Below are 24040 nucleotides of genomic sequence, written 5' to 3' on the forward strand. Positions count from 1 at the left end.
ATAAAATGGCATACTGTGAAGTCCATCTTCGTGGATAAAGTTCCTAAAAGTCACTATAATTTCAGGATCAGCAGAGTAGTTGAAAACTAACAACATGACAACATGTGATTATATAGAAAGAGTAAAGAGAGGAAAGAGGCGTGATATATCCAAAAGGTTTAAAACATTTAACTTTTTGGTTGTTGGGTTCATGATCAAAACAGTACATAATTCTTGAGGTGTATTCTATAGAGCAAGTAACATGAAGTATCCACAAATGTTATCACTTAAGTATGTTATCTCTTTTAAATTGTGCCTATAGTTTGCCTTTTGTATTTTCAGGGCCAGCATGATGGATTGGAAGTTAACATGAGAATCACCAGAGCTCACTGGAACTGTGATTAAATTGGTAGGTAAGATATTTATTTGGTAAAACAGAAGGCTTAAATCTTGATCACCTTATTTCTAGGTGAAAAACACACATCCAGATTTGATCTGTAACAGAAAAACAAAAGTACCATAAGTAGGTGTATGTGATATTGCCAAATTCAATGTTATTACCTACATATAAGATATGTTCTGCAATCTCAGAACAAGTACAGTACCAGAGAAAGACGATGACTGTGGATATGGTTCAGATACCACTGAGAATGGATCATGTCTATTAAAATAAATCATGCTCATCATCTCTGAAAACTGTTGCTGCTAAAGGTCTTACACCGTTGGAACAAGCACAGTCCAAATTCTGGAAGACTGAAGACTATAAATCACCTTCATGTTTCCTTGCCTTCTGCACTTCGAATGCTAGGATTATCCCCAGCCCCCATGAACATAAAAAAGGATTTAGTGAGGAAAGTAAATGAACGACTGAATGAATCGACTGCACCGAGACTACCTATTAAATTTTTTCATTATTTCAGTTTATTCTAACTATTCCAGCTTAGTCAATAAATAGTTTTCCTTAATATATCTATAGATATAGGATATATATTTCACCCTCATGGGCGCTATGATTGAGTAAGAAAAAACATTGTTTGGTCGCAGATAGCACCAAGTCATATTCCTTGTTGTTATCAGATTAATCCACACTATTTTGAGCACACATTTGATTATTTTAAAACATGCCTTTGACAATCATCTTGGAGACAGTACTGTATTGATATACAGGGTTTTCTAAAATAGCCTTACTTTCTGCTGCCCATGTGCAGCAATAATGGAGCATAATGACTCACATAATGGGGTTAACCATCTCATTACACATCCACTGCCATGATTAACCAGTCATAATGGTTTTGTAGGGAAGCACTCTTTGAATTTTCTTGAATGTGAATCCAACTTGCAAAACAAACAACAAATAAGTCAAGAAATATCAAACCAGTTCAGATTTGTTTGTTTGATCTGTGGTATATTAGCATTTTACACAATTCAGAGTCAAAAGGCAGATGTCCTGGTATTGCTTTTTACCAGTTCTGAAGAGAGAATCCGAAAAATTGTATTGTTACTTTGTCTGTTTGAATTGGGTAACAACCTGTTTATTATTTCCTGAGGTAACAGCTTTGCATTTTTAAATGTCATATTAATTTATCTTGCTGTTCACGATAGATAGATGGTATGTGGCCCCCATGAAACTGTCTGTCTGTCAGTGCTGTCTGTCAGACCTTTTTAAGAGCTAAATGGCATTCATCGTATTGGATATGACCTGCATGAATACTTCCTTTCAAGATTCACTTACTTCAGTGCTTCATTTTATTAGGTATTCCTTGTATTGGGCTCCCCCAAAATGTACCCTGTTAAAGATAAAAAAACAAACCTACTCACCACATACACTGTAAAAATTATCTTATATATTTACAATAAAATACTGCCAGCAAGGTTGCAAGCAATTTATTTTTAGTTGTACAGTACTCTTGCGGTTATCAAATGTACAGTATGTTACTGTGGTGACAGAATTCAGTGATTTACAGTACTTTGCTGTATTTCATTGAAGTTACAGTAGGTTGCTGGCAGTTGGGTTGCCAGTATTTCATCATTTCTCTGCAGTGTCCTTACTGTTAACTTTATTTACACTTTACTACTGTTGCAATGTAATATACTAAGAAGTATTAGTGCACAGGCCGAGATTTGAACCAGACATCTTCATGCTGTGAGGTGCTAATAATCACACAGCTGTAAAAAAAATGTTTTTTTTAAAATCCAAAACAAACGTTTTACTTGATTTACTTTGTATTATCTACAAAATATATCCTATTAATGTTATGCCATTAGCTCTCCAGTCATGAACAGCAAGACATATTAAGGGGACCTCACAGAGTACTGCATGCCAACTTATCAGCTTCAAAAAAAAAAAAAAAGGAATTACAACAGTAAAAAAACGTTGCCTGTAGGTGATGTGCTCGACTAATTGATTAATCGGAATAGCCCGCATAGTCGACTTCTTTTTTTATGAGCCGACTCATTTTTTTTGTTTGAAGGAGGAGCAGACTAATATTTCAATATGCAGAGGTGCGGAACTAATGTTTGCGGCGCTGTTTCTGCTGGAGTTTGCCCCTATAGTGCAACAGACCAGAACAAATGTTGGCAACAAAATGAAGCAAAGCGTGGCAGTATTTGACTCCACTGGACAACAAAGTCAAATGCACATTATGCAGGATGAAGCTAGTTTACCACATTCCTACCAGCACGATGAGAACTCACTTACTAAACTGTCACAAAAAGGTTGTGCTTCAGGAGCAAAAAGACTGTATGGAAAGACGACAAAATGATGGCATTGTTTTAGCTAAACGCTCGTGTGACAGCAAATGACAGCAATAAATAACTGCTTTGGTGATTAATGTTGGTTTAATGATTACGTCACTATCACATCACGACTAATCGACTTAAATTGGGTTCATTAGTCGACCTCAAAAATCACTTGAAATGCCTATCCCTAGTTGTTAGACAGATTAATTGTTATTTAACTTACCAAAGAATGTGCTCAGAAAAAGTGCCAGACTCAAATACATGTTGAAAATAATTGGGTTTGCTTCCAAATGTGGAAGCATCTGTCACTGCGGAGCCTTCCGGCCGTTGAATCCAACATCATTCCCAGAAGGCAACGCTATTCACAGTATATAACGAGAAATTATTAAGAGAAATAATGTTGGCCAGAATGCATTGTTTTCTACAGTGCAGTACCATTTTATTAGGAAACGTTATGATACTGTCTGATTTTGACTGTTTTTTAACAGCAATTTGTGACAGTGTAATGTTTCCAGACGTGTGTTTTCAAAAGTGTTGTGTTATAGAATCTACAACCTTGAAATTACAACAGCATTCTGTATTCTACGTTTAAGTTGCTTGTGTCATTGAAATGACAAGAAATTTATGTTTTCAAATGCTCTCAAATGTATAGGTCTTTGATTCTTTATAAAGTGACATTGATTTTTGGTGAAACTAAAAGTAGCACTCTTCATTCACTTTCTTACTTTATTCATTTTGACTTTGAAAAGTGTGAGCTGTAACAAATGGGTATAGAATGAAAATGAGGAACTAATTACAGAGTAAAAAAGGTCAAAAACATTTTAAATATTGTAAAAAAAATAATGCTGACAGCTAATGTTTATCTAAAATAACTGCTGCGATGGCCCATAGGACAAAACTGAACCCCAGTATAGCATTTAGAATTTAGATACTTTCTCTCAAAAACACACTGAAACACAAAAATTTTAGAACTTAAGGTCAACTTTGATTATTAAATTATAATCAAAAAACAAATTTTTATCTTTTATCAAGTGTCCATAGACTTCTCATGTTATTAAAAACAAGCGTTGAATTTACTAGAATCCTTTCCTTCTTTTGAATGTGGATTTTTATTTAAATTAGTTTTTCTTTCCCATCAGAGGTCCCTTCACTGTCATCGTCATCTTTAAAAGATACTTTCAATACACTTTGGACATTTAAAGCCATGTCATGCTTTTCTTTGCCATTATTCCCTAACCCTACCTCAGCAGATTCTCTATAGAACTGACCTTAAGTCTCACTAACGTGAAAAAAGGTATTATAAAGCATCAACCAAAGAGACATTCCACACTGTGTGCCCTTGAATGTGTCGCATTGAATAGATTTTTTTTAAAAAGTGCAGTTGTGCATCCATTCCCTTCTGCTATTTCAACACATCAATAGTGTTTAACCACTACCAGTTATTTGGTTGGATAATGTAACTACAAACTGATTATAGTTGCACCAAAATTGATCTTAAAAGAAATCCTAATTTTATCTGCATTTAATATTACAATACCTTCTCTGATGTAGTCTGTCGTTTGTAGATTAATGAGCTTCATGTCTCCCTCTTGTCTCACTTTTTGTCTCACTAACCCTCTCACACAGCGACCATATTGCCAGGCTGTCCAGTTCACAACGTCCAATTGACCTCTGCACAGCTCAGACAGACTCAAAGCGATGCATGCTAACCTTGACCTCAACCACACACACGAGTGACAGCGGTAACACAGACAGAAACCTTCCCCCGACATCTTTGACGGGTAGTTACCAGCCATTTTCTGCCCACAGCCTCTTAAAAATTTTCACAGGGTGAAGACAGATTTTATCAATAGCTCTTGTCACCCACCACTTGCCATTGCCAACATACTGCTCACTGTGAAACAAGACTGTCATGAACACAGCTTGTGAAAATTTACACATGTCAAAAGCACACACCACAGACACACTCATATACACCTACAACGCTGCTGCTGCAAGTCTTCCTTTGGTGTTATTGATTTTATTTTCCCCAGACAAATCAAAACATTGATCTCAGACAGGTTTTTATTTGTCATTTCTTGACGGTTTTATTTTCATCACAAATCATAATCATTGTGCTTTTTTAATGACTTCAGTGAGACTCTTGGTATACTGTTTGGACATTCATTCATGTGGGTAGTTCTCTTATTCCATGTGACTGGACATTTGCCACACCATTCCTTGACTATACCTCAAGCTGTTAGAGTGGATGCCCATGCATGTGTGCAAATTTCAATGTCATGGGTCATTTTTTATTTATTTAGGGGGAAGCCACCTGCTCTCTGCCAGTGTAGGATTTGTCTACACCTGCATAACAAACATAATGTGCTGAAATAGTGATACACTGTCTTCGCAATACTGCAAAATGTCTCTCCAATAGGCATCATGGTGACTCAGAAAAGCGTCATCGCTAATAATGGCGCCTTTCAAAAATAGAGAATGATGCCTCATTTTAAACAGTGTTACACATGTAACACATGTAATCCATGTTTGTATGAAGAAGCACTGATCGCAAAACTGTTATAGTCATAACCTGTGGCAACAGTACGATGAAACAGCTTAGTTTCTGAGTGCATGTAAACCGAAGTTACCACATAAAAAAGCTAACATTTACAGGGCTCCATGGGGTAGAAATCTACCGATAAACCCTTTTTTTCTAAAAAAAAGTTAAATTTACCAAGGTATTAGGGTAAATTGCAAATGATTAATTAGATCAAATTAATTTTTAGTTTTTAGTGTTTCACTGAACTGTAAAATAGGAAAACTTACTTTGGGGGGGACACAGTTTGTCTCATTTTGTTTAATGTTGTGTGGACAACCATTTCTGTTACTTTTTGTTTACATGAATACAGAAATTATCCATAAGTTATGTAACTAAGCTATGACCCTGTCATTCAGCTATAACCAAGATGGGCTACCCATCTAATCTTCCACCCCAGAGCGTTTCATTAAATTCTCACTCTTTGTTCATGGTTACATTAAGCCATACTTTCCAGTCACTTGAGCTTGTAGCATGACCTTACATGCCTCACTGGTTCTCACTGATACAGCTGACAGAAGAAAAAGCTTTCAAGGCTTTCAAGGCTGGTGGAAGAATGAACAAATCTGTGCAGCAATGTAAGTTAACCTAAGTGTCCAGGTCATGTTAGGGACATGTTCGCTGAACAGAAGTCAACTTTTTTTTTTCCTTTTTAGAGAGATTAAAACTCTCTTGTACTCTACTGCAGAGTGTTTATATTTTAATAGTTCCTCGATATTTTAATAAATGAATGTAATTTTCAGATTACCTGATAGATCAAAATATTGTAATTTTACTGATAGTTTTGTTTTTACACCATTGCAATTGGGAAAAAAAAGTTATTTCAGATTGTAATGTATCTTCATGGGAAAGCCAACAATTTCTGAAGTCTGTGAATGCCAATCAATGTGATCATTGTGAAAAATCTGTTGTGATGATGCCAAATATGGATGGCTCCTTGTACTTTAAATCATTTATGGGCAGACCAGCTGGGACAGATGATTTACTTGTTTGCTAATGTTACAACAGCTCATTAGAAGGGTTTGCATCTGTCTAAATGCATTTTTGTGTTGTTGTTTTTTTTTGGGTTTTTTTTACCATTCACTGTAAATTAATTGTTTCTATGTAGGACAGCATTTTCACGTTAACAAGATGGCAAAAACTTTTTCTGCCTTGTTTACACAAAACTGTATTGATGCACGATGCATGTAACACAAACAGGAGTCACAATACCTGGAGCAAAGGTTTTGGGGAAGAGGTGTGTCTAAGATTTTTTATGACAACTAGGACCGATGATTAAGTATAAAACATGACAAAAATCACATATGTGTGTTATTTAGATGGGAATTGACAAGGGGTACTTGTTAATGTACCACATTGTTAATTTATGTAAGTAGAGGTGGTATTTTAAGCTACATGTGCTCCGCTAGTTACGGCAACATATTTGACCAGCTGATCTACAGTGTGATGCTGCTTGCATATATATTTGTCAGATGCATGAAATTTAATTTCACCATCCAGTTATGGGTGAGACAGACAAGCTGTGAGTGGATGTCAGGCTGTGGGTAGGGGAATAGCTGTCAGTTTTTTTCTCACTTGGCTAGTTAACACCAATTCAAAATACTCAGCTTGTCTGTTACATTCATCTAGTCAAGAAAAAAAAAAAGACGTACAGTGTAACCATCTTTTATATATATTTTTGTTGCTATCATCCCTAAGCATGTAATTTAATGGTGTCTTTGAATAAGTTCATCCGTCTGTATCTTAAACTGCAGAAAAGCAGTGGACAGAAGTAAACAGGCCATTAGGCCCATTGCTAAAGGGGGTTAAGCTAGGAACCTCCAGAAACCTCCAAGGACAGATAAATTGTCTGCAAACAGTGATCTGCAAATATGTGATTCTGTGCTTGAAGGATCTAATCAACTATGATTCTGAGACTATCATGTTAATACAGCAGCATGTTAATTTGTGAGGAACACAAATGTAAGGTTGAAATGTATCAACACTCATAAATCTTTTGAAAAGTTGTAAAGCTGTAACACAAACAACTTATGAGGCAGCTCACTGTCTAAAACTGCCAACCGCAGCAAGTAGTTCAGTGATGGAGTAGTTTGGGCTGCTTGATGTGTGCATTTTTCATACGCAGCTCTCAGTGATATGCTGGCCCCCTAACTGTGTACTCAGTGATCACAGCTTTGAAAACGTGTCGCCTTAAATGCACACAGAGGATGCACTGATTCTTCTGCAGCAAGGGAGACCAAAATGTTTGGGCTTGTTCTGGCACATCCTGCAGAAATTTAACGAGATTGGGAACTTGGGTGTTTTCAACAGCACTTTTTCTTCAAGCTCTTACTTAGCAGGGGTTTTTTTTTGGTTAGGATCTGTAATAATGTAAAAGCACTACCCACGTGCATGGTGGGACTCTTTGCATTGTATCACAATTATCAGTGTTGTTCACCTTATCCCTCAGTTGTTTTAATGTTATGGCAGGTGAAAAGAAATGCAGCTGTATTTATTTTGCTGGCAGAATACATTTTACGCAACGTTTCAGCTGTTTTCATTGAAATCTTGAACAATCATTCCAGATATTTCAGATTTAAAGGCTGAAAAAATGTCTCATCTTGAATACAAAACAGTTGAGTCATGCTGAGTGACACACTGTTTACATCTTTAAAATATAAACAGTTGTTGCAACAGAAACAAAGAAGTCCTTAATCCTGACTCCAGCACAAGATTATATGTCTTGTCTTTACCCCATCAAATACACTGGATAAGATCAACAGTGACAAACAGACTACACTTGCCATACCAACTTTATCTATAAAGTACTTATACACAACCATAGCTGTAACAATCAGGCACATCAGGAATAAAATCAACATAAAAACATTATGTATCATTATACACATACATTTGTAAAATAACACATGTGATTGTAACAATGCAGCAGCTTTGACAGGAACTCCTTATTAAATGTTCTCTCTATGATTCAAGGTTGCAGAGATGAAAAAGAGAGGCGCTGTGATGCATGTGGTGGGTGTCCCTCTTATACAGGAATCCTGAAAAGATTCTAGTTTATACTTGGAGCTGAAGACCTGACCTGATTCGATTTATATCTCATTAATCTGCCCCTCCTTCTTTCTGTCTCTTTCTGCCATACATGCCGACCTTCCACTGTCACAAGCATCTCGCACTTCAAATTCTCTCATCATCCATTTCCCTCCGTGCAATGCAATGCGAGAGCCAAAGCTTCTGTCAGGCACTCCTTATTGAAAAGTTCATAATCAGCAGGCACTCAAGCATTAACTGAGTGAAGACAGACTCAAGCAATTCCACTCTCAGTTTCGCCACCTTTCAAATGAAGCCATAGATGTATTTGTGACAGCTGAGGGAAGGAAATGCTTGCTGATCATGGAAAAAGAATAAAAAAAATCACTCAAATCTTGATTCCAAGGAGGAGCGTCATTAGAACTATTTTTAGGGTCTTGGGCCCCACTTGAATTTCCTGTGGCCCTGATAAAAAATGTAATCCTCTTCAAATGATTTATAATACAAAACTACGATACAGACCCCAGAATTAGACTACTCATGAAAAAGGTCTGAGACTATGAGCCAGGGGAAACTGCTCTGCTGCACAATATGTGCACTAAGAAGATTTGAAATTATATATATATATATATGTATATAGCCTTGACGTGCTGAATATATGTGCTCCACGTGTAAGATTGTGGTCTGCTAACAAGGTCAGTGTTTTATGAGACGCATGGATTTCTCATAATGCAGTTCATCTAATCATAGATACATTCAGGCAGAATCTGTATAAATAAGCATCTTCATCAGTTTTGCACCCAATTGAGGGGGATTAATTTTGTCATTAGGATTGCTGCATGACAAGTAGGCCAGTTGTTTGAGATAATATTTTACATAACACACACACAAATACAGATCATTAAACAGTGATAATATTGTTACTCAGAGAAGACTCCTTAAGTAACAAAGACTTCTTAAGTAACCAGGCAGCAGCTGTATTTATGTACACATATTGATTTGTTTTGTCACTTAAAAGATGAGTCACTCGACTCCATGGCTTTCCCAATGGTTACCTTAAAGTGGTCTGATGGCAGGTCCTCAGGGATGGTTTGTGGGGAAGAAAAAAAGAAAAAGAATAACTGGTTGGCTGATGTAACTACATCATGACCACATTACCCTAAGGAATAATGTGGTGAGTGTTATTTTCTAATAAGCACTTGTAAGTGCTTCTGTTGCAGTTACAAGACCCAATGCTTTTAGAATATTATGAAGATTAAAAAGAAAGAAAAAACATAAAAATCAAATTCCTTATTTTGTCAACATGTCCAGATAATACAGTATAGGGCAAATTTTAAAACGTTTACACAAAAAAAATACTCAGTGTTCTTAGTTATGGATGCTGCAAAATATAAATCTTTAAGTCATAGATCATCAAAAATGTTACTTTCTTTGTATAATATGTGTGTAAGTGTATAAAACCATGAAGGGTTGAAATTGTAAGAAACTGATGTCAAATGTGTATAATTAGGCTACAAACCTGTGTATATGTAGCAGAGGGATTCACATGTGCCTTATTCCCAGATTGGACTAAGTTCAGAAAGCATATAATAAAAGTTCCTCCAATTGTAAATATTTATATATAACAGTGAGTTTTAAATTGAACTATGACCCTTTCTAGTGCATGAACATAATCAAATGACAGGTGAAACCCAAAGTAGGCAGTTAGTGTATACAACCAGGAAGTGAAAAAATAGCCGTCCAAGTTGACTCAAACACAAGTTCCTTTGGTTCTGTACATCCCACCTTACATCATCTTGTGAAATTCATTGTGTATTCATGTGGTGATGAAGCATACCATGCTTTTTTTGTTTGTTTAATGAACATACCATAGCTTTCACAGATTACCTCTCAATTGTTCAATTACATGGTATGGATTCATTAAGTTCGGATGTTGTAAAATTACAGAATCAATCAAGTTGTCACTCTAAAGATATCATATTTTTTTTTCTTTTTTCATCTTTGCTGCACTGTCATCTAAAATTTACTTACAAGCATATTTCCCCAGTATATTTAACTATGGTGTGAACTGTTTGCAGTTAATAAGCCAGCAATGAATTCAGAATTGTTGCAGATCTTGCTGTTCAATTGACTGCCCTCCTATAAATCTGGGTCATACTGTATTACTCTCTTCCAGATAAAGAGACACTTCGCAGTTTATAATCTTTCTCAAGAGGTGAAAATGCATTATTTTATCTCATTTCTGTTTTCTCTTTTTATCTCATTTCGTCGCTGCACTATGTAAATCTAGTTTTGCTTTGTAAATCAGCTTCATATTTTCTACTGTTTTACTGAATTTGGATTCAGTTCAGCTGATTCATTGTTTGTCCCTTTTCAAGGTTTGACATGTTAAAAAGAGGGATAAGTAAATTGTAGAATGAGAAACAGTGACTGAGAATTTTAGGAGCTTGTGTTCTTGTCGGTTATAAAACTGACTGAATTTTACTTTGAGAAAACGCTGTTTTTGACTGAATAAAATATTTGTTATTTTAATATTCCCATACATTTTCTGTTTTTGTACTTTTTGACCATGGGGTGAAGAGAACATACAAACAGAAATCTCATCTTGCACCCTGAATTGTACCACACTGGCTTGGTTTGTGCAAAGTTTTAATGTCAACAAATCAAAGATGGCACAATGGAATGCAACAGTCAGCCTGGTGTGTGATCCCTGTCACATTTGTCTGGCTGCCTGCTTGGAAACACATTCTTCCTCCACCCCAGGCTTTGGCTGCTTTGAGTTTTGTAATTGAAGAATTAATGGAGCCAGTAATCTAGCAATTAATCAGTAGTTACAGTAATAGCCTGCTCGTTCTTAAGTGAAGAGCTTTCTTTTGCAGATTAGGCTTTGTATTGAACACACTGTACAGAAACAGAAAATATTGCAATAAAGCAAGACAGTGCTGAAGAGTCAGCTGTCAGGCTAATAAGACAGACATATTTCAAAGTGATGGTAAATGTGTTGCGTCTGTGTGTATCCCAACACAGTGTATGATATTTGCTGAAACGTATGTAAATAAAAGTGATCACTCAAGCAGTTTTATCAATGTTTATCGCACAGTTGTCAAATTTATATTTTTTTCAAAGACTTGCTTTTTGTACGCAAGTCAAGGAAATACAGACTAGTTAGTTTCATCATTACACATACTCAAAGAAAAAAAGTTTCCTCCTTTGGGCCACGTGATCAGCCTGTTTAAAGATAAAAGTTTCTATTGTTATTTTTTTCATATTTATTTTAAGTAAAAGTACACTCCACACTGGATCAGTATTTTCACATGAGGTTGTTACAAACACTGTTTTGGAGTGTGCATATTTTTCTTTGTGATCACACTGATTTACTTAACATGCTCCAGTTTCCTCCCACACTCAAAAACATTCAGGTCAGGTAAAATAGAGACTATAAATGTTTCTCTTTATCTGTGTGAGGTAGGTGACTCATTTCCAACCTGCCAAATATTTCACATATATAGAGAAAAAAAACAAAAAACTTTTAGTGATGACAGAAAATGTAAAAAAAATATTTTACAATATTTTGATCTTACACCTTTATCTGATATAAAAATAAATCTTAGAACTGTATGATACACAAACATTGTTAAGACTACTTGAGTGATGTTTACTTCAGCATTTGAAATAAAGATTGTTACTGAAAACTGCAATATTAGTTTTAAAAATGTATTAGTTTGCATTGCTTTGCACACTGTGCAGCTACAACCTAGTTTTTAACTATAAATTGATTTAAAACAACTAGAAAAGAATAGGATAGAAAGAATAGAAAAATACCTTATTCATCCCCCCTCAAGGAAATTCAAATTGTCATGTCGCTGAATTGAAATATTTACAATGATTGTATATTAGAACAATAATGATAATGAAATTAAATGAAATTAAATAAATAAATGTGAGAAATTGGCAGTCACTGTTATGGGGACAAAGGACCTCCTGAACCTCTCAGTCCTGCAGCGCAGTGAGATGAGCCTCTCACTGTAGCTGCTCCTACTTCCAACTACAAAAACACACGGAGCTATACAAGGAAGGAAGATCAGTGGCTCAGTGAAGTTAGCCTTACTAACATGCTCTGAAAAAGTTAAACTAGAATCAGAAATGTTTTGTAGTTATTTTTTCTTAAAAAAAGAGACCATTTAGTTTAAATTATAAGCAGAGAGAAAAAAACAACAAACAATGATAAAACTTTTTTAACATTTAATCACAATGCAGCAATGATAGCATACATTTCTATGAGAATTGAAGGAATTCTTAAGAAGAAAAAAGAAGAATGCATACACTGAATCAATTAAATTAACTTCTCTATTTAAATCATGCTCCATTAGCTGCCACAGCATGATCCCTCTTCCACACAGTAAATCCTAATTGCCAAATTTTTGTGTGTGTTATCACAGTTTCTTTGGCATGTTTCATAGAGTTGCACAGACATATTCTGCAATCCCATTTTGACTCACTAGTGTAACATTTAAATGGCATGGAGGCCTTTGAGGAAGGTTGAGTTGTAATCAGATCTTTCTATAATACCTCAACTCAGTACAAGTACTAGTAGGTGGCAAGTTTGATTATTATTTAAGTAACCCTAGTTTCAAATATAAATCACACAATTCAGCAGTTGTAGCTGTTTTTCCTCTTTTCTTTCCTCCATTTCAGAGATGCAATACAGAAGTCAGTAGCTTCATGCCGATTTATTTTTTTATATGGCCAGGATTGGGATTGTGGGGATAGTGCACCCAGAAAGAAAAATGGTTATAAGACACTCCATCAGTGTTACAGTTTTGTGTGTGGGTGTTATAGGTAGTTGCTAAAAGAGATGCACAAACATCAAGGAACAAAATCTCTCGAATCCGAACTTTGAGGATTAGGTTTTAGGTTGTTATGTCTGTATTTTTTCTTTCTAGAATATTATATCTGAATGTGATCATCTCAAACATGCTTTATACTTTGCGACACAATCACTGAGCTCTTTTCTTTTTCTCTCATTTTATTTACAGTGGGCCCAAATCCTCTTTAAAGAGTGGAAGACCAGTCAATGAATTATGAATGTTCAACAAGATGACCTCCTCTCAGCAGCAGCAGATGATGCGAGGTCCTAGGTGGAACCGGGCCTTGTCCGACCCTTTATTTGTGCTGCTACTGGCCCTCCAGCTGCTGGTTGTGGCAGGACTAGTGCGTGCTCAGACGTGTCCCTCTGTCTGCTCCTGTAGTAACCAATTCAGCAAAGTCATTTGCACCCGTAGAGGCCTGCGAGATGTTCCTGATGGCATCTCTACCAACACACGCTACCTGAATCTGCAAGAAAATTTCATTCAGGTCATTAAAGTGGACAGCTTCAAGCACCTAAGACATTTGGAGATTCTGCAGCTAAGCAAAAACCACATACGTAAAATTGAGCTTGGGGCCTTCAATGGACTGGCTAGCCTCAATACCTTGGAGCTTTTTGATAACCGCCTCACCACCATACCAAATGGGGCATTTGAGTATCTATCAAAACTAAAGGAGCTTTGGCTTAGGAATAACCCAATAGAGAGCATTCCCTCCTATGCTTTCAACAGAGTTCCCTCATTACGAAGGTTGGACCTTGGAGAGCTCAAACGGCTCTCCTACATATCAGAGGGAGCCTTTGAAGGGCTGAGCAATCTGCGTTACTTAAATTTGGGGATGTGCAATCTGAAGGAAATTCCCAATCTTATTCCTTTGGTAAAACTGGATGAACTTGAGATGTCCGGAAATCAGCTATCTGTGATCCGACCTGGTTCATTTAAAGGGCTTATCCACTTGCAAAAGCTTTGGATGATGCATGCTCAGATCCAGATCATAGAAAGAAACTCCTTTGATGACCTGCAGTCACTTGTGGAGCTTAATCTAGCCCACAATAACCTTACCCTTTTGCCCCATGATCTCTTCACTCCTTTACATCACCTGGAGAGGGTTCACTTGCACCACAACCCATGGAATTGCAACTGTGACATCCTCTGGCTCAGTTGGTGGCTTAAGGAGATGGTGCCAGCGAACACCAGCTGCTGTGCCCGCTGCAGCTCACCTTCCCAACATAAGGGACGATATATCGGCGAGCTGGATCAGAATTACTTTCACTGTTATGCTCCTGTTATTGTGGAGCCTCCTGCAGACCTAAATGTGACAGAGGGAAGCGCTGCAGAGTTGAAATGCAGAGCCAGCTCGTTGACCTCAGTGAGCTGGATTACACCTAATGGTTCCATCATGACACACGGTGCATACAAGGTCAGAATCTCTGTGCTAAATGATGGTACACTGAACTTTACCAATGTAACCATGCAGGACACAGGCACATATACATGTATGGTCAGTAATTCTGCTGGTAACACAACAGCATCTGCCACACTAAATGTGTCTTCTACAGAGAACAGCAGTTTCAGCTACTTTACCACAGTGACAGTTGAGACAATAGAAACACCACATAATGAAGGCTTCACCACTACTGTTCAACAGAAGGTGGGATCAACACCCTCCGCTGGTACATGGGAGTCTCTTTCACCCACTTCTACAACAACCACTACAGTCAGAACTCCAGTCTCCACCCGTGCCACCGAGAAGACCTATACCATCCCTGTCACGGAGAGTTCACTAAATGGCTTGGATGAGGTAATGAAGACAACCAAGATCATCATTGGCTGTTTTGTTGCAATCACACTAATGGCAGCTGTCATGCTGATAATCTTCTACAAGATGCGAAAACAACACCACCAGCAGAACCACCATGCACCCACGCGCACCATTGAGATCATTAATGTGGATGAAGATTGTGTCACAGGGGGTCCAGGCATGGAGGGCCACCTGACTCTTCCACCTATTGAGCACGAGCACCTCAACCACTATAACACCTACAAAACTACGTATAACCATGCCTCCACCATCAATTCCATACACAGCTCAGCGCACGAACCTTTGTTAGTCCGGGCAAGCTCAAAAGACAATGTACAAGAGACCCAAATCTAAAACTTTCGTGAGACATTATAAAACTGATGGAATTACCTAGTGGCATTTCTGACTGGACAGTACTGACAATTAGTTATTAAGACTGTAGCTCAGACTTGGAAGAACAGATTCGTGTTTGGCAAATCCCTGACTGGTGATGTTAATTTAATGACTTTGGGAATTAGAGTATGTCTACTGTTTCAAAAAGTGTCTTTACAAAAACAAAGCTATTTATTTAAGAAAAAATATTGTGGTTGAATCAAGAAAAAAAAAGAATTCTACAGTTATTTTTTCATCACTTATTCATGATTTCTTCTTTTCTTCCTCTCATGTCACAAGCTTGGTTTACTAATATGCTTTCAAGCTTTTTTCAGAGGACAGCCGTTGAAGATAAAGCTAATTCTCATTCCTTTTTAGTTGTTCTTTTGGTGTAACTACAGATCTTGTATCAGATGAATAACCTCATTTTTTCCCCATGTATCAAAGAAATCTAGAACACATTAGAGATTTTCTCCAGCTGCAGATGAAGTGATGAAATCTTTTGTGACCATCTGGAACTGAAAAGGATTAAACTGTTGTACATCATTTTGCACTGAGTGACAAAACGAAAGTGTCAGTAATGAAATTTGATCATAATTCACTCTTTAATTATAACTGTCACATACATTAAGCTCTCTCTGCTCTATCATCTACAGACTGAGGATCTTACTTTACAAGGAGGGAATATATCCTGCTTTTGACTACTGCTGAAGTGGAGTCACACTATTACCAATGATTTGTTTCTTAAAGTCTATTGATATGTATGTCTTTCTGTTCCTAATGTAAATGCCAAATATAATTTTGTCCTCAGTCTCAAATTTGTCTTGATTCAAGCCCACCGGCCTTTCAGAGACCTCTACACATTGTTATGGAGCATATCATCGATTGCATTATGAATTATTGAGATTCTGAAAGTCAAAGCGGCATTAATGAATGCTTTAAAACAATCATTGTAATTGAACAGGATGGGAATAATATCCATCTAGATATAGATTATTTTGAATTCTGGCAGAAGCCCTCTTCCCCCAAAAGTTTCAAATGTATCCTTACCTCACATTTACCTTATAGTGCTTAATACTGTTACATATGAAAATGATTGGTAAGAAGCCAATTTATGTTTTTTTTTTTTTTTTTTCATGCTGAGACCCATTACCTTTCAGCAGTACTCCAGGAGTGCTGTGAGAAAAGAACTTAAACCCATTATACAGCTGTCTGAGCACATTGCCTGTCATCTGCGTGCCATATTTCCACATGGGGATGTCTGGCAGCCCCAGATTCATACACTGCCCTTGCCAACCATAGGACTTGGCCCCAAGTGGCAAGGCTTATGCTACAGGAGGCTTTACAGTCAGGCTGAATGTGTGAGATCGGGCATCAACCAGATGTTTGAGTTGCACCTGCCTCTCTCCAGCTCCCTTAGCGACAACACAATTTACATTTTAATTGATTTACCCATGGGCTTTGGATGGACACAGCTCTGCAGGTGCACATATCCTGGAATCTATTTCAGAGTATCCACTGTAAAGATGATGCCAGGCACCATAAATGCAGTGGTTAGGGAGAAATTTGGCAGATGGTCCCAGGATTATTTTTAGCAAATAAGTGCAGTTTCTGTTTAACAGTAAAATATATAACAAGGCCAAGCCACTGCCATACTTCATTCAGTTTTGTGTTTTTATGAAATTAAAGTAGCAAAATGTCTGTGGATTTACAGTAAATTCTGCAAACCTGATTTTTTCCCCTAAACCTCTATGATGTTGAGAGATTTGAAAAAATTTTTTTTGACTGTATGCGTCAACGGTGATGTAAAAAAATAAAATAAAATTTAAGTTTACAGGCTGTCCATGATGAAGCACCTGCCTTCTGCTCTCCCATTTATCAAAGCACCACTCAATTTCTGACAATGAAAGTAAAATACAGCAGTATTACTCTATGCACACTATCATCCATTGTAGTACAAAGATAATTTCAAGGATAATAGAATTCCTTCAGTACAAAACTCTGACTGTTAAAACCTACATGAAATGAGTGTTTTGAACTCGATAAAACATATTCCAATTCCCCAACTTTACTGCATCACATACAAATAACCAATTTCCAATGCTATTTTGCTTCAAACTGACGTGACCACAATATGAAATTAAAGGAGAAAATTATCAAAAGGCCAATTTGCACAGAACTAGGTTTACTTGTGGTATGTAAAGCATCAGGAATTTGCATAGATTACATTTGTTGATAATCAACAATTGTTTTGGTTGTTGTTTTTTTGTAAAAACAGTGCAGAAAATTAACCCTATTCATTGCCAACTAGACATGACTTTTATCATTCAGAAATTTGACAGAAAATTTCATAATTAACTTTTCACACTTTTTTCTCTGAAAGATAAATAATTCTGGAAGCTTCAACAGAAGTCATCAGTGGGAGCTCTTGTACAATTTGAGATTCAAATTAATTTGGTTTCATACTCACTGTACAGTATGTTTTTTTTTTGTTTGTTTTTTTTTTTTTAAATCAAGAGTTCTGATTAATTCTGTAAATTTGAGCGAAACAAGAAACTTGAGTCATTCAATGTGAGCATGCATCACAGAAGACAAATGTGAAGATTCCTACTTTAAATGAGGTCCTATGTTAATAAGGGCCCAGACTGAATAAAATAATGGATTACTCTGATCATTTTTTTTCCTTTTTTCTTTTTTTGTTCCCACCAGCTAGACACTCTTCATCCCATAATGGCACTTTTGTGGAGTTTGGCACATTTGTAAACCATAGTTCGGCCTGGGTATGTGTCATTATTATGTATTTAAGTTGTGGTGGGTTGTGGATCTCAATTTCTTTGTTGACAACTGTAACCGACTTCCCATTTCACATTTAGTTGAAGGTAAATTGTCTGAAAATTTCAATGGTAAATTTCCTACATTTTAGTCAAGCTGTCATGTATGTAAGATATTTAAATATTTCGGTCAGTACCCCCATCCCACCCACCCCATCCCCCCCCCCCCCCCCCCCCCCCCCCCCCCCCCCCCCACACACACACACACAGACACATACATTTTTTTAGTAATTTTTTTCTCTGAGAGGGAATGCTGTTCTAGTGGTAGATTTCTATAAAATACATTTTGAGAATAAAATACAAGAAAAAGAAAAAAATTTGAACTTTGATTTTACATGTGACAACAACCTGTCCTAAAAGTGAAAATAGAGAAACACGCTGTAACAGAGTAAGAGATTGATTTTCATGTAAGCATTCTTTCATGACCTTTAAAAGATATGAAGATTGATTATAGAGACCAGAGTTTGTAGTTCATACACAAAATATGGTTAAAATAAACTATTGTTGTTTTTCTGTATCGTCTGGTTCTTGTTTTCAACCCGTGCAATGACATTATTTCAACAGAAAGAATTAGAGCTGATGTGCAGCACATTGTCTTTTTTCCATTTCTTTGCAGTCCCAATGTCTGCAGTAGTAGTAATGAATTACATTGTATATTTATCTAAGAATGTTCATATATGGCATTATCAATCAATAAATGACCATTTCCACTTTCATTTTCAAAAATGAAAGAGAAATGAATGAAACTTTAGATTCTTTTTAGGCCTTCTTTTTATATATCATTTTTTAAAAGAAAATTCTAACAATGTTATGTCTTTTGAAATGCCCTTTAAATTTACAATCACAAGTGCACAGATTTGTTTTAAAGCTCATTTTTTAAATTTATATGACATTTTCGATTCTAATTTATAAAATCCAATATTTTGTTGTAATAAAAGGTATTATGAGTGGAGAGGAATTTATAGCAACAAACAGCAGCTCTCACTCACTGATGAGTGATACCTCACTGTCAGTGATGTATCTTTAGAGACCTTACGTAATATTCAATAATACTGTTTCATGTATTGTTGCCTTCTCAACAAGCAAATACTAAACCAACACTTCACATCCTGGAGTGAAAACTGATCTAAAGTAAGACACAAACATGATGTGATCTTAGAACTTGTTATTGGTTAAATGAGTATTTAGATCTCGTCGGCCGCTAAAACTATGATTCACTATCAAATATGATAAAGGTTTTTGTAATTCCCAGCATTACAACTATAAAGAGTTTTGGATTTATTTGTTCATTCACTTCAAGTCAGGCTTCAGATTATTCTGACTGATTTATATTGTTAATATGCATGTAAACACGAAGCATATTATAAGGACAGTCCATACATATCATGAGGCGGTACAACATGTACAGAGTGCCTTTAAACACTATTACCATCAGCAATCAAATACTACAAACAATCAAACTACTTACTTCTATGTTTATTACATATTTTCAGCATTGTCTATTTGCTTATTTGTGATTAAGTTAATTTGTCAGACACAAAGATTAAAGCACATTACATTTTACCATATTTTCATAGCAGGCAGTTTTAATCAGATGTATCCATCAAGGGTGAAACTGCTGCTTGAGTAATACCACCCAAACCAACTGTAAATATTAAAAGGTCATTGGGCTGCTGAAATGATAAGCAGTTCAATAAGCAAAAAATATAAAGAGGTAAAGCATTAAAGAATACACTCAACATGAATGAATATATATACATAAAAATGTTTATTTAATTTTTTTTTAAATAAGACATTTTAAAGTCATTTTAAAGGCTGTGATTTCATAAAAGTTCTTCACCTTTTTTAAACATCTGTTTACTTTTGTTTATAATGACGCTAAAGTGCACAGCCCTCTCCTTGAAGGAACAGTACATGGTGCCAACTTGTCTCCTCTTTGAAGTGTGTCATAGGTTGGTTGTTGTAATAATTGCCTATTCAAAATACAGCTCAGGGGCTGTTTGACTGCCTCCACACTAATGCACCATTAAACTCCTCTTTTTTCCTATTTATTCTGCTCCCGAGGCTCTGTTAAATTAATGGGTGCTTAATGTTAAAGTATTGCTTGATTTTAGTGTTTTTTTTGTTTTTGTTTTTTTTATGTGATACATATATTTCAGTAGGAATGTGGAAATATATTTATTTGAAAAAAGTATTCAAGGAGTACTTAAGGTGTTTATTTTCCATATTTGAACAACTTCTTTTTAGTATTGAAGCAAACGAAAAAACAAAATGTTCACAGTGTCCAGCATGGATGGCAATAAGAGCAAAAAGTAATTGTCCTATATGGGGCCAACTTCAGCTCTTCAGCTGCTGCATACATGCATATCTAGGAAACATCATCATCCACCATCACTGGTGCTTAAAACGCTTTAGATGGCAGTTTGTTGCTATGCCCAGTTAGCCACTACCCCCCAAGTCAAGACTTTCATTATGGACAATATTTTCTAAAATCTGTAAAGAATGAGTATTTCCGGGTTTCCTGCTTGAAAATTAATTGAACATATCTCTGCAACCATAAACTCTGTGTAAACCGTCTTGGCATCAAAATAAAGGTGACACTCATAAGACTTCATCATAGTCGGATATTCCCATCCTGCCCCTGGTACCGGGGGCTCCGAGATTGAAGAGCTTAACAGTGAATGCAAAAATCTAGTTTCTACTTAAACCCCTTGAACTATAACATGCTTAAAGGTTATTGTACAACTTTTATCCAATATGGCCCAAATTTACTGTCAAACAAAAGTCTTTTAAAATTTTTGAATTATCTACACATTTCCTTGTTCCATTAAACATCTGTAGATACTAAGAGCAGTGGATGATAACTTATATTAAACAGCAACTTAACATCCCCTGAAGATATGCTACCATTTACTTACTCATCCTTTCGACAGCTGGGACAGGATCCTACAACCTTGAGTAGTGTTAAGTGGGGTATAGAAAATGGTTGGATGAAATTAACAGAACTGAACTAAATTGAGTTGTAGTACTTTAATGATCCAAAAATTGGAAATAATTTTGCAGCATAATAATTGTTATTAATTTGGGGAAAAAATGAATAAACAATTTTTGGGACCTCCTTGTTCTTTGTTGCAGTGTTGAAGAATTATCTGACTAGACACACTTTGTTGTTTGATCACTATGTTGTGAGGTGCAGCATTGTTCATTATGTTGAGCAGCTTTTGAAACATTCTTCTTTGCATAATCACCTCCAGGGACTCCAGAACAGTCCCCAGTACCCCAGCCAACCTTCTCTATCAGTTTGTGAAGTTTTTTTTTTCCCCCAACAGATGGCTGTAAAGCAGGCTCCACTCTCCACCTCAGACTTGTAGAAGATATGCAGTATCTTGGTGGAGTCCTTAAAGGACCCAAGCTTCCTCCTCAAGTAGCATCTGCTCTGTCCTCTTGTTGAATGCATCACTGTTAAATTGAGTTAAGTTATGTCAGGCTTCTCTATTATAGTTGAACACATACATTTTACATAGTAAGCCACATTCACTGATTCACACACACACACACACACACAGCTCTTCAGAATATAAGCAGTGTTACAGACGAAGCAGTGCTTTTTCCCTACAAACATTCACACACTCAGATGTACTTGTCAATGTCCTAAGGTGGAAACTTCAGCATGCGGTCCAGGAAAGCAAGGTATCCAACCTCTGACTTTCCTATTGCAAGCAACTGCTTGAGTTAAAGCTATTGAATAACATGCTCAGCTCAGCTGCTCTGTCCAGGCTTCTATTAGTCTGATTGCTTTTCTCCTTATAACCTTTTCATACTTTTCATCCCTGACTGCACATCTTTCATGTTTTTTTTCCTGAAGTCTGTCTTCAAGATATTTTTCCGTGCACCTCTTTGTTCTCCCTTATCTTTTTTTCTTCAAATGTTTTTGTACACTCCCTCCCACAAGGCCCACTTCCTCATGTTCAGTAGTTCTTTTCAGGTCACTGGTGATCCAGGGTTTGCTGTTGGGAGCCCCTCACCGTCCCTGTGGGGATGATCTTTACAGAGAAGTTGGTATGATCACACACTTAGTCATGACATTAATGTTATCTCCATGTGAATCACTGAGTACTTTGTCTGTAGCCTCAAAGAACCCCTTTAGAGTTTCTTGAACTTTCTGACACCATCTTCTGAAAGTCTTTTTGATCACTGCTTGCTGCTGAGCATGGGGTGTATAGTTGGAGGTGAGGAGTACAAGATTGTGGTTTGATTTTCCTAATGAAGGACTGGTGGAGGAGCTTAATGTGTCTCGTACATTCACACAGAATAAATCTAACATTTTAGTTTGTCAGAGAGAGTAGTTGACAAACTGTTAAAATGTTGGAAGAGTTATAAAGAGGGAGATATGGTTACAATCTCAAGAGATTGCCTTGAATGCACTGTTGAGTTGTTTACGTGACATGACAATGACATAGCTGATGACATAACAGCAGGCATCTGTAGTGGCACAAGGTATATATCGTTTCCAGAATAACTCAGCAATGGACAGAAACTCACAGCTAACAGTTCAGTGTCCAGGATACAGATTCTCTCTGTTCAGAATTATGCCATCTGTTGTTAACAAGTACTACCATACATTTTCTTAGCTATATGGCCACAAGGGTGGCACTGTGACTGTATAAAGTCTTGAGTTGGGGTATTATCTTCATAATATCCAATATTAACTCACAGCAAAGTGTTTGGGTGCTTTAGAGAAGTTAATGTAATAACAAATAGTTGGTCAATGGAGAGTGGGTAAAAAATGTTATTAGAAACATAGCTGCAGAAGGCACTAGTACTCTGAATCATTGTTAAATTTGACAGTCAGTGGAATTGTAGAAGTTCTTAGAAGTCTTAAATGTAAGGAGATGGAAAATATTTTGGTGTGAGTTATGTATTAAATCGCCTTACGGTCTCTCAAATGCATTTTGTAGTCAGCGTACAGCTTGTAAAGTTCTAGGTATTTAATATAGACACTACATGAACTTAAAACAATATTTCAGACCTCAAATAAAAACTGTTCAACCAAACTGCAGTATTGAAACCCATTTTGGTACTCTCTGGGATTTTATCATGATCTACAGACTTCTGGAGTGCATTTTAGATATTTATTTTTTGTGTGTTATAAAAAGTCAGTTATTTTAAAGACTAAACTTATCGGACAGAATGTGCTCTGCGGTTAGGCTGAGATATTTAGGACAAAATAATGCTATGACTAGACAAAATGTTGAAATCACATCTCGTGCTAACTGAAATGTTATGCTTGATTAGTATAAGTACACCCCAAGAAGATGGGAAATTACTTTTCCTTCGATTTCTAGGTCTGTAATATCAGATATGGCCTAAGTTCTTCTGTAGTAGAAATATTGCTAGATTTTGCAGTGAATTCTATCTTCTCATCAGAGAGGCAAGGAAAGGAAGGTGGCATCATCAAGGTAAAAGCATCAGTGAAAGTAGGTAACTGCCTCATTCCATACCATATTGCTCTGAAATAGGGTGAATGATGATATGTTGGACAGTTACTTATTCTATGTTCAACCTCACTAAACTAAGGTGAACACAAAGTTTTCGCTGGACTAGAACTTTAAAGCAAGTTCTTTTCTTTCTCCAAGTTAATGTTTTGCTTTGCATTTCATTAGTGAGAACCCACACATCTGGTCTTTTTAAGTCAAAAGAGGGGCCGAAAGTCTGTAAATCTGAATAAAAGTGTGGTGTGCGTGCATTGCTCTCTTTGCAAAATTACTTGTTGTAACTCTGAGTGCATAAGTAACAGTCAGAGTTTTAGACATGAAAATCACAGAGTGAGTCAATTTCCTGACAATAG

The 24040-nt window shown here is 36.5% G+C and overlaps 1 protein-coding gene across 1 annotated transcript; it reads left to right on the plus strand.

Moving 5' to 3' along the window:
* The first annotated feature begins 13323 nt into the window (after positions 1-13323).
* On the plus strand, positions 13324-18661 carry LOC140306911 (leucine-rich repeat-containing protein 4C-like). The gene has a single exon (XM_072385549.1). The coding sequence runs from the start codon at positions 13409-13411 to the stop codon at positions 15341-15343; it is 1935 nt and encodes a 644-aa protein (XP_072241650.1). The 5' UTR covers positions 13324-13408; the 3' UTR covers positions 15344-18661.
* The last annotated feature ends 5379 nt before the right edge of the window (positions 18662-24040 follow it).

Source organism: Leuresthes tenuis, unplaced genomic scaffold (assembly GCF_036924035.1).
Source record: "Leuresthes tenuis unplaced genomic scaffold, fLeuTen1.0.hap1 SCAF_5, whole genome shotgun sequence".
Classification (NCBI taxonomy): domain Eukaryota; kingdom Metazoa; phylum Chordata; class Actinopteri; order Atheriniformes; family Atherinopsidae; genus Leuresthes; species Leuresthes tenuis.

Excerpts from the sequence above, each read along its gene's own strand:
- LOC140306911 (XM_072385549.1), top strand. The coding sequence starts at position 13,409 with ATGTTCAACAAGATGACCTCCTCTCAGCAGCAGCAGATGATGCGAGGT.